The sequence below is a fragment of the Cyprinodon variegatus genome, unplaced genomic scaffold (assembly GCF_000732505.1).
Source record: "Cyprinodon variegatus isolate N-32 unplaced genomic scaffold, C_variegatus-1.0 Scaffold58, whole genome shotgun sequence".
In the NCBI taxonomy this organism is placed as follows: Eukaryota; Metazoa; Chordata; class Actinopteri; order Cyprinodontiformes; family Cyprinodontidae; genus Cyprinodon; species Cyprinodon variegatus.
Genome location: NW_015150511.1, coordinates 241970 through 253669, shown reverse-complemented (window position 1 = coordinate 253669; position 11700 = coordinate 241970). Strand labels below are relative to the sequence as shown.

The 11700-nt window shown below is 41.7% G+C and overlaps 2 protein-coding genes across 2 annotated transcripts in view; one reads left to right on the top strand and one right to left on the bottom strand.

Annotated features, from left to right (window-relative positions):
* LOC107082650 (putative bifunctional UDP-N-acetylglucosamine transferase and deubiquitinase ALG13) overlaps positions 1–1432 on the bottom strand; it is a 23311-nt gene extending 21879 nt beyond the window's left edge. The window contains exon 1 of the mRNA XM_015371435.1: positions 1373–1432. Coding sequence (XP_015226921.1) covers positions 1373–1432 — 60 coding nt within the window. The remainder of the gene's footprint in view (positions 1–1372) is intronic.
* A 25-nt stretch (positions 1433–1457) lies between these two features.
* The window catches only part of aars2 (alanyl-tRNA synthetase 2, mitochondrial), a 20679-nt gene continuing 10436 nt past the window's right edge, over positions 1458–11700 (top strand). Inside the window, exons 1-17 of the mRNA XM_015371434.1 lie at positions 1458–1763; positions 3900–4088; positions 4168–4313; positions 4385–4576; positions 5952–6096; positions 6167–6312; positions 6394–6502; positions 6640–6678; positions 6750–6864; positions 6937–7064; positions 7207–7345; positions 7415–7584; positions 7653–7766; positions 7848–7988; positions 8073–8210; positions 8285–8388; positions 9900–10008. Of these exons, the coding sequence (XP_015226920.1) occupies positions 1458–1763; positions 3900–4088; positions 4168–4313; positions 4385–4576; positions 5952–6096; positions 6167–6312; positions 6394–6502; positions 6640–6678; positions 6750–6864; positions 6937–7064; positions 7207–7345; positions 7415–7584; positions 7653–7766; positions 7848–7988; positions 8073–8210; positions 8285–8388; positions 9900–10008 (2430 nt within the window). The remainder of the gene's footprint in view (positions 1764–3899; positions 4089–4167; positions 4314–4384; positions 4577–5951; positions 6097–6166; positions 6313–6393; positions 6503–6639; positions 6679–6749; positions 6865–6936; positions 7065–7206; positions 7346–7414; positions 7585–7652; positions 7767–7847; positions 7989–8072; positions 8211–8284; positions 8389–9899; positions 10009–11700) is intronic.

The following is an 11700-nucleotide window of genomic DNA, read 5'->3' as shown; positions in this document are numbered from 1 at the left end:
ATCAATTAACTGGATCAGATGAACGGATCAGTTAACTGGATCAGATGAACCAATCAATTAACTGGATCAGATGAACGGATCAGTTAACTGGATCAGATGAACCAATCAATTAACTGGATCTGATGAACCCATTAATTAACTGGATCGGATGAACCGATCAATTAACTGGATCGAATGAACCGATCAATTAACTGGATCGAATGAACCGATAAATTAACTGGATCAGATGAACCAATCAATTAACTGGATCTGATGAACCCATTAATTAACTGGATCGAATGAACCGATCAATTAACTGGATCGAATTAACCGATCAATTAACTGGATCAGATGAACCGATAACTGGATAAGATGAACGGATCAGTTAACTGGATAAAATGAATGGCTGTACTAATTTCATGAAATAATAAAAAAAATTATAAACATTTTACGTCTTCATCATTTCTAATGTTGTCATAATCATTCCTGCTGGTTCTTTCATCATCATCTTCAACTTTCATAATTCATAATAGAATAGAATAGAATAGTCTGTGGTGAAGAAAGTGTAAAATCAGAACCTGTTAATCAATGTTGGATTTTAATGTTCAAACTTGGCGACCGGGAAAATGAAGGAAAAACTGTTGATGGAAACTCTTCATTTCAATTCCACTAAAGAAAAAAAACATTTTATGATCCTGAGGTTAAATTAAGGGTTCCCCATCATGTTTTTCATTTGATGAATATTTTTTCTTTGTGAAATCATTTCGGAATATCATGTCTGACTCTTATATCTTATTTTTCAGCATTTTGATTGGTTTAGAGATATTGAAGATCCCGTTATGGCTGTGACAGATCAGAATAATAAGAGAGCCTGCTTAATGACAGGTGAACCTCCTTCCAGAGGAAACCAGAGCAGAGAGACACAGAGACTCCTCTGGTGGGAGGAATGTCTGCACCAGACTTTTCCTTCACTGATGGGACTCTGATCATGGGAGGAAAAAAATATTTTCTTTATCTGACATCAAATTTCTTCATTTTTATTTTTCTGAAATAGTTCAGAATTTGTATTTCCTTCCTCATACCGATTTTTTCACATTGAATGATAAAATATTTTTTAGAGGAAAAAAATCCTCTATTATTGGAGGTCAATGTATTTGCAAACTCAGGAATGTTGCACACCTCTGGTTAGACCTAAATTGCATTTCATTGCCTTGTACCTGTACCTCTGCAATGGCAATAAAGTTGAATCTAATCTAATCTAATTTTGATATAAATATTTAAACCTAAAATTATTTAAGATGAATTTGTTTGAAAGTGGCTGATTCGTGGATCCTGATTTTATTAACCCCAAAAACAGTAGAACTTAATCTTGTATGTAATTTTTTGTAAAAACCTTTTTCTTCATCTGCTGCAGTAGCTCCATTTCAACACAAGGTGTCGACACGGCGCTCATCTTTCATATTATCAGTAAAAGAAGAATGGAGTTTGACTGCGCATGCGCACTGACTCAGCCTGTAGTCCTTGAGGCTGATCATGATTCCGGGCGGTTCTGGTGCGCTGACACTGTGATCCAGATGTCCCGGCTGCTGCTCCAGAAGCTCCAGAGGCTCCGGCGGCTCTCGCCCGGGTCGGAGCGCTCTTTGAGCAGCCTGCCTTCCGCACAGGTCCGCAAAACCTTCTTGGACTTCTTCCGGGACAAACACCGGCATTTGGTGGTTCCCTCCGCTCCAGTCCGGCCCAGAGGAGATCCCAGCCTGTTGTTCGTGAACGCCGGCATGAACCAGGTCAGTCCAGTTGGAATGAATTACTTTTTATTTATTTTTTATGTACAGATCTATTTCAGCCCAGAAACCTAGATTTCCCTGCAGTTGGGTCAGAGACTGTCACTAATAAAAAATATATACTTATTGGTTTTGGTCCTGGAAGCTCTGGATGTCTCAGGTGTCTCTTTGCAGGTGTTTATTGAAGAGGCACATCAAGTCAATTTTCTCCCACCAGACTTATGGACTAAATTTTATTATAGAAAATACTCACTATAAAAATATCAACTTACAGTCTGATCAAAATAAAATTCTTCTTTAACTTTGTAGAAAGGGTAGTGGTGCTTCACTAATCTGGAATTTAAACCTTAAATAACTCCAGATAAATATAAAAATATATTTTATTTATTTGTCATAAGTAAGTCACAAGTAATTTTGCTTTACACATGTTTATTTTTTTACCTAAAAAGGTTCTATTTTTTCAGTGTAGGCCTGTTTCTCTGACTGCGACTAACTGGATTTGCTCTCTTTACATCCAGTTAGTCTTCTTCTTGGCTGTGTTTCCTGGACGGGGCAGCCTGTGGAGCTGGTTTACTGTCGTCTTTTGTATCTCTGCTTCTTTCTGTATGTCTGCTTCCTTAGATAGAAAACTTTGAATCAATTTGACTGTATGATCTGGTTGAATTGTAAGGTGTGAATTGGCGCTATATAAGTAAACTGAATTTAATTAAATTTAAATTATTACTGAGGTATTAGTAATTTTAAAGTCATGAGTTTAACAAATTAAGATTTAGCATTGAATAATAAATACATTACTAAATTATTAAAAGAAATGCCCAATTAAACAAAGCAAAATTCTTTTAACGTTTTCCTACTGTTGGATTGACCTTATTGGGATTTAATATCATATCAATTACCTTAATCCAGTGTTGAATAATAGCACATTAACTATTTAACTCTTTTAACTCCCTGCTTATGTTTTGAAAACTGTTCAGGGAAAGGGTGAGCGTAGCCATGGTAACCAGACACCGTCCTGTTTTAGAGTTCAACCTGATCTGTTCGCTCACCTCTACTTTTCCCAAGAAAGAAGTAGCTAAATTGGGATTTCACAAATGGGAAAACAAAAAAGACAGACAGAAAAACACAAACAAACTATCCTGAATATAGGTGATCAGAACTAAATGCATGAAAATCTTGGGGCCCTTTTCTCTTTCTCACTCAGGGGGTTTCCTGGTAGATTCCTGGAACGCTGTGCATTTGGCAATCCTTAACGAACCTCTTTTAATTGAGTCAAAAGTAAAATGATGTGCTTTTTATTCAATTTCATTCACAGACAATTTACCTCCAGCCAATAAACTGCTCTGGGGTTCTCAGGTGGAAAGAATTCTAATCCCCTTTTATGTCTCAGTCCAAGCAGAGAGCTTTAATTGTTGTTAAATCTACTTTAGCTTTGATTTAGCTGCTATTTTAGTCCTGATTACGATGGTTTCTGCCTTGCAAGAAGGTTCCAGTTTCCTAGCCTGGTCTTTCTGCATGGAGTTTGCATGTTCTCCCTGAGCATGCATGGGTTCTCTCCGGGTACTCCAGCTTCCTCCCACAGTCCAAAAAAAAATTCTCCTTAGGTATGAGTGAATGGTCGTTTGTCCTGTTTGTCTCTGTGTTGCCCTGTGATGGACTGGCGACCTGTCCAGGGTGGACCCCGCCTGTCACCCATTGAGATAGGCACCAGCTCCCCTCGCGGCCCCGCTTGGGATAAGAAGGAAGAAAGGAAGAAAGAAAATTCTGACCCTAAAGCAATCATCTTTTAGCATTGAAAGCTCACCAGCCCAACACTTCAGAACATAAGTTATCACCGCCTTGAGATACTTTCCCAGAGATAAATGTCATGTAATAGGAGTCAGTCTGTCAGTAAGCGTTTTCTTCAATGCAAGATTGAGAGATGAATCCAAGTCATATAGTTATTAAGCTTTTCTTTCCATCATTGAAAGTCTATGGAAAAAAAAAAAGTAAAAATGTCTTTAGATTTACTCTACCTCCATAAACACCTAACGTCATTTAGACTTTGGTTTTTAGATGTTGGGCCCCAGAGCACCAGAACTCTGCCAGAACCCCTCCTGAGGAATTGATCCGTCTGAACAGCTCTGATTCTTGTGGTTCCAGTTCAAGCCGATCTTCCTGGGGACGGTGGACCCCCGCAGCCCGATGGCGTCATACCGCCGCGTGGCCAACAGTCAGAGATGTGTCCGAGCCGGCGGCAAGCACAACGATCTGGATGACGTGGGTCGGGACATGTATCACCACACTTTCTTCGAGATGCTGGGGAACTGGTCCTTTGGAGACTACTTCAAGGTGGGAGAGGCTTTTTCCTTCGCCAGGTGGCTTTCTGTGTGCAGTAGGCGGAGCTTCAGTGTGTTTGTGTGTGTTACAGGAAGAGGCTTGTCAGATGGCGTGGAGCCTCCTCACAGAGCATTACGGGATACCACCTGAAAGACTCTACGTGTCGTATTTTGGTGGAGATGCTGCATCGGGTCTGCTGGCTGATGAGGAAACGCGGAACATCTGGCTGGACCTGGGGTAGGTCCACCTCTGTCTGCAGCCGGGCCCAGACCCGGTTCTGAATCCTCTGACCCGGCTCCTCCTTTCAGGGTTCCTCCTGCTCGCGTCCTGCCGTTTGGTTTGAAAGATAACTTCTGGGAGATGGGCGACACGGGGCCCTGCGGCCCCTGCACCGAGATCCACTACGACCACATCGGGGGCCGAGACGCTGCTCGGCTCGTCAACGCGGACAGTCCAGAGGTGGTGGAGATCTGGAACCTGGTCTTCATCCAATACAACAGGTCTGTTTTCACCCCCAGCAGCTGGAGACCAGGTGCAGGTCACACAAACCATCAAATCTAAAACAAAACAAAATATTTTTAAAAAGCTCAGAATTTTTTATGGTTGTTCCTGTATCCAAGCATATTTATGGAAAGTTGAGTGGAAGGAAAAAGCGTTACATGAAAGGACTGCAGCGTCCAGAGGATTGTTAGTAAAATCGGTTCAGGAAGCTTTCTAAGGAGTGGAAGGAATTTCATACACTCGCAAAAGTAACGCAATAGTTACTTTTACTACTAACTAGTTACTTTTATTGTGGAGTAACTCAGTTACTAACTCTGTTACTTTTTGGGAGAGGTAACTAGTAACTATAACTAATTACTTTTTCAAAGTAACATGCCCAACACTGATGATGCAGCGCATTCTGGTTAGTTTTTGGTTAACTGGGGTATACAGACTTTAACACAAGCCATTAGCTGAAAAAGCAACCCACTCAGAGCAGTAAATATGCCAACATTCTACAAACTATTTAAACATTTTGCATTTCAGGGGGGGGGGGACTTTTTTCCACTTTCCAAATTACTTTTCTGTTAAAAAGAAATGTTTTTTTGATGAAATGTTACAGTCCCAACTCGGCCTCATAGAGGACCAGCCCTTTGCTTCCTTCTTGGATTAATTTATGGAGTGAATTGTGTTCAATTATTGTTGTAAAAAAACATCTTTTGGAAATAAAATATGAAAAAAATAAATTCTAAAAATGAAACAAAAAAAATCTTACGGTAATTTAAAAAAAAGGTAAAGAATAGGTAAATCTGCTCTTCAGATTTTATTTTTTAAAATGTTTTTTTTTTTTTCAATTCTTATTCTTTCACATTTATTTAATTTTTTTTTCTTACAGATTTTAAAGTTTCAACTTTTATTTTATAAATGAATTTTACCAATGACATTCTTTTCAAATTCGGCTTTACAGATGTTTTCTTCCCTTCAAGCCCAATAAAGCATTTTCAATAGGCCATGAAGGTCAATGTTAAATATATATATATATATATATATATATATATATTGGCAAAAATAAATAAAATAAAATAAAAATAAAAAATATTGGCAAAAATTTATTTAAAAAAGTTTCTCTCAATATTTATGATTCTGAAGGTTTTTCAAAGTTTCATTTTTGGATTGCTGTTTTTTTGGTAATTTTCTATATTGAAAACAACAATAGTGGAACGAAGTTCACTCCATACTGATAAGACTGAATTCCTTCAGCTGAAATCACCTCAGACCAGTTCAGACCAGTTCAGACCAGTTCAGACCAGTTCCTTCAGACTAGTTAGTACTCACTTAGCCCAGGACCCGGTTCATGTTTGAGTTCTTTTAAGCTCAGGTCCTGGTCTGTTTCAGGGAAGCGGACCACAGTCTGCGCTTGCTGCCCCAGTTCAGCGTGGATACTGGGATGGGACTGGAGAGACTGGTCAGCATCCTGCAGGGCAAACGGTCCAACTACGACACCGACCTCTTCACACCGCTGCTGGACGCCATCCACCAGGTACACGCAGACCCAGAGGCGCATTACAAGGCCGGCCTATCACCATAGTGACATGTATCTGTGTTATCAGAGGTCGGGGGTGGGGCCTTACGGCGGTAGGACAGGGGAGGCGGACGCGGGCCAGGTGGATCGGGCCTACAGGGTGGTAGCAGACCACATCCGTACCTTATCAGTCTGCATCGCTGACGGGATCCATCCTGGGATGTCCGGAGCCGAGTGAGTGTCCAGCCAATCAGCTGGCAGCGCTGATGATGTCTAACATCAGTGTCGTTCACCCGTCTTCCTGTTGGTGCTCAGGTTGGTGCTGAGGAGGATCTTGAGGCGGGCGGTCCGGTTCTCTGTTGAGGTTCTGAAGGCTCCACAGGGGGCGTTGGCCAGCCTGGTTCCTACCGTTGTTCATATCCTGGTAAAATACATTTCCCATCATGCCTTTAGGTTGAGGAGATATCAGTTTGATCAGAATCAACATCGAGACTGATCTAGCCAGAACCAGGGGTGGGTTTACTGTCTGCTGGTTGACTGAACCATTCGCTCTGCCGGCAGGGCGACACAAACCCAGACCTGACCCGGGAGGCGGACCGGGTGAGTCTTCCTTCACCATCAGCATGCGGACCCTCTAAACAGGAAGTAGTCATCAGGATCCTCTCTTTCAGATTGTTGATGTCATCAACGAGAACGAGGCTCACTTCCTGTCGTCTCTGCAGCACGGCAGCCGGCTGATCCAGAGGACCGTCAGCCGGATGGGGGCCGCAGGAAGCCCCTTTCCTGGTCAGTTAGCGATTATTGATTAATAATCTGCACCCATTTCCTCCACAAACCATCCTGTTGGCTCTTCCTCAGCCTCGGTGGCCTGGTCTCTGCACCGTGACCTGGGCTTTCCTCTGGACCTGGTGGACCTGATGTTGGAGGAGAGAGGCGTCCAGGTGGACCGTCTGGAGTTGGACCGACTTATCTCTGAGAACCAGAAGGTGACGCTGCGGTTCAGTGGAAGACTCCCTGCCGACCCGCTCTGGGTCGGACTGAATCAGCCTCCATCATGGAGGGCTTTCGTCTGAGCTTTTATTGTGAAGGAGATCAGTGATGTTGTGACTGATGATGCCATTGTCTCAGATGCTGTTGGAGCAGCAGGCGGGTGTTAGGCCCCGCCTCCTGCCGGACGTCCTGAGCCTGGCCGAGCTGCAACGCAGCGGCGTCCCCAACACCGACGACACACCGAAGTACCGGTACCAGCTGGAGGACGGCCGATACGGTACGCGGCTGGGCGGGACATGGTCTGTGATTGGTTGACGGCCGTAACGCCTCTCCTTGGTCCTCCCAGTGTTCCCAGCATGTCGAGCCACAGTCCTGGCTCTGTATGATGGTGAGGCGCTCGTTCCGGAGGTCAGCGAGGGTCAGCGCTGCGGAGTCATTCTGGACCGAACCTGTTTCTACTCAGAGCAGGGGGGGCAGTCACATGACCAGGGCTACCTGACACGGGACGGGCTGCAGGTGAGCAGAGCATTATGGGAACGATCCGGTGTGAGGTTCTGGATGACTAAAGCCTTTCTGTTGCACAGGATGTTCTGTATTCGGTGGAGGCGGTGACCCGGGCCGGAGGATACGTGGTCCATCAGATCACTGCTGCAGACAAGCTGCGGACCGGAGACCAGGTCCACCTGCACCTCGACCAGGTACCACAACAGAACCCAACGTATTCATTAGGCTAATATAGAACCTCGTTTTGATCCGACCCGGTCCCGTCTCTCCATCAGGCCCACCGGCTGTCCTGCATGGCAAAACATACAGCGACTCACATCCTGAATTTCGCTCTAAGGAAAGTTCTGGGTCAATCTGTGCAACAGAGAGGTTCTCACATATCAGCCGACCGCCTGCGCTTCGACTTCAGCGTGAAGGTTCTGACCCATTTAATCAGCTGAGTGACCGACTGAGCGGTAGCAAATCTGCCTTTCCTGAAGTGTTCTTTGGGTTCTCCTCAGGGTTCTCTCAGTTCCTCCCAGCTGCAGCAGGTAGAAACGTGTGTCAATGACATAATCTCCGCTGATCAGGTGGTCCACAGCTTGGAGGTTCCGCTGCAGAAAGCCAGAACCATCCAGGGCCTGAGGACGGTGGATGAGGTAAGCAGATACCTCCTCCTGGACTCAGCTGTCTCCTCAGGGGTGCTGATGCTCGGCCCCTCCTCACTCTGCAGGTGTATCCGGACCCAGTTCGGGTGGTGTCGCTCCAGGTTCCAGTGTCGGAACTGTTGGACGGTGGAACAGAGAGAGAGACGTCTGTGGAGCTCTGCTGTGGAACGTAAGACACTAAGCTGCTCTCCACTGTTAGCAAACGGCCTCTAACACCATCAGGAAGCGAAGCCAATGAGGTTTCCTGCTCATAGACACAACCACTGAGTCAGAAAGTTTAAATTTAAGGAAACAACCGTCTTATTGCAACATTAACTTATTCTCCATGCTCATTTTGCATGTTTGTTAAGTGCTGATTCAGAAAAACCAGACCCAAATATTTTACATTAATGACGGTATCCACCTTCTCTGATCTCATGACTTGCTTTTTATGGACATGTTTCTGTGGCTCACATCTTTTATCATTTTGAGGGAGGAAGTAACCTGTGATTGGCTGCTTTTCAGGAAATCCCACATTATGACACATTGCTGTGTTCTTCCTGGTTTGATGAAAAGAAAGTTGTTCCAGTATTTTTGATAGTAAAACAAGTAGATCAAAATATGTTAAAAAATAAAATGCCTAAAAATGTCTCAATAACAAAAAATGTTCCAAGAGTAATTTATAATGTCAGTGCAAAAGTTCAACAAATATTTTACATTTTGTCTGTTTTGTAGAGTTTCATTTTTATTTTATTTTTTCCAAAATAGGAAGGACTTTAGAACTGGGCTCATGTTCTCTACTTTCCTAGTTCTAGTGAGGATGCGGGCAGCAGAATTCTGGATCAGCTGCAGCTTTCTGATCCACTTATTTTGCAGACTTTTGAAGACACCACTGCAGGGATCAATTCTACTAAAGATGAATGAAGTAGTTTTTCAACATTTGTTCTTTAATCCTGGAGATGCTCTTTAAGTAATAGAAAGCCGACTTTTTTCCTGTCTTTATGAGCCTCTGCAGGTTCAGGTCTGAGACCATCTCTACACCCAGATTTAGAGCCTGTTTGCTGCTTTCTAGCTGGACTGAAGCTACTTGCTAATCATCAGATACTTTTAAAGGTTCAGTCTGGGTTTCTCACAAATCTGTCGTTGGGAGTTTAACTGGGATGTTGTAAAGTGTTTTATTCCTGGTCAGGTCTCCTCTATGTCTTCATTGCTGTGGTTTAAAATCCAGACCTGGACTGTTTGTCCTCAGCCATGAATTATAACAGGAACATTTAATCATCATCTCTCAACTTTTCTGATATTTATTACCAGCTGTATTTTTTTTCTAGTTTTTTAATCCCTCAAAAACTAGAAAACCTTTACTTTACTTCTACTTCTATTATTCTATTATTTGGATAAAATATATCTAAAATATGAGATTAAAAGCTGTAAATATCAAATTCCAGATTTCCTGTCTTTGCAGTTACTGACAGCAGTTTACCATCACATTGTTCACTCCGTTATAGTTGGTTTAAATCTGGTTTGGATGGTTTTCTTCTCTCTGCTGAAGTAGTTTATTTGTGCTAGAAAGATTTTCCTATAACATCATAAAAAGTCAAGTCTTTTAAGTTCAATGAATCTTAAAGTCTTTTATTTCGGGGTTTATTTTTTTAGTCTTAATCTAGAGTTGTAATCTCTGATCCCAGGTCTCTCTCTGTTTAGACACCTGCTACAGACCAGCACCATCCAGGATCTTGTGATCGTCTCAGAGAAGCAGCTGGTGAAAGGAATCAGCCGCATCGTGGCTGTGACGGGTCAGGATGCTGTCCAGGTGAGATCACCCTCTGACTTCATACATCATTAGTGGGAATCAGTAAGTGGAGGCGCGTCTCTGTTCTGGTTATGTTAGATCTCGCTGCTGCTTTTAAACACATCAGACACACTGTACTGTTAGAAAGGGCTAGATATTCTGTTGAAATAATCATTTATGTGTGGATCTGTTAGATAAGTTAGATAATTTGATTGTTTTCAGCCAGTTACAAGAACATATACCACATGGAGGTTATTTTGTTATATGGAAGAGGTGAACGTCAGTGCAGCCAATAGAAAGGGGCGGAGACTGACCACATGGCCGACCCATACCATATTTGGACGCAATGTCCTCTACCAGCTGTAGTTTTTTATATTTTTGTTTGTTTATTTATTTATGAGTTAGTTTCTGTTGTTTGAATTTTTAAAATAGATAATATGTTTTATGATATCATATTAAATACACAATCGATCTACATTAAAAACCGCAATAAAATAATGAATAAATTAGAAAAAGAGTGGTGTGGAAACAAAGCTTTTTACAATCAAAGACAAAATCTTGAAGAAGTAAGGAATGTTATGTATTACCTCTGTAATTTAGCCCTTAATGTAAACAAAATTTTGTTTTGTATACACTCTGTGTATACAAAATGACAATAAAGTTTGTCTAAGTTTTTTCATTGTTAAATCATTTATCATTCATCTTCCTCACATTGCTTCCAGAGTTGACCATACCCCCTGTCCGCCGTTAGCCTCGCGAGACCATCCTGATCTCGCAAGCTTTCAAGATTTCCAGATCTCCAGATCTCCAGATTTCCAGATCAGTCTGGAGACTCTCCGTTGAAGAAAATTTGGAGCCGTTCACCAAACCAACGTCCAATCAGCGTCGGCTTTGAGGCGGGTTGAGGTGTGACGCAACGAGAAGCGCCACAGTTCAGTCTAAAGAACATGGCGGCTTCAGCCGATGAAACTAGCGTTAGCGTGGCTATCGAGCAAGTTTTATCGGAATTACAGAGAATTGTTAAATTTGGGAGTAGAAGTCCCCAAATTATCAGCACTTAGTAAAATAACACTAAGAATTTAGATAAATATTATGGAGGATAAAAAGTTCCAAAATTAAATAAATAAATACAGCATTAAATAATTAATTAAATGTGGAATTAAATAAATAAATGTGTCATTCATTAATTAAAACCATGTCACTAATATAAAGTGCCACAATTAAATAAATAAATAAATAAATAAATACAGCGATAAACAATTGACTAAATGTGTAATTCATTAAATAAATAAGGAATTAAATATATAAATGTGTCATTAATTTAATAAAATACGTCTTCATTTTATTAAAAAAAAATATATATAATTATTTCAGTGTGCATTTAATTATTTCATGGTCCTGTGTCGCAGTGCATCGAAACCATTAAAAGAATCTGTCAAACTCACCCATCAAAGTTAGGGGGCGGGGTTAACGCGAATCAAGTCTCTGTATAGATTTGCTTCGCCTTAATGTGCAGGGTGACCAATCAGGTGTTAGATAACCCACATTTAATTATTTATTTAATGCTGTATTTATTTATTTAATTTTGGCACTTTTTATCCTCCATCCAAACTGATGGGCTGGTTGGTTCATGTCCTATTTAGGAGAAACTTATAACTTTGTTTCACTTTGTTCCTATAAATTATAAAATGGCCCTTTGTACCAGAATAAAAT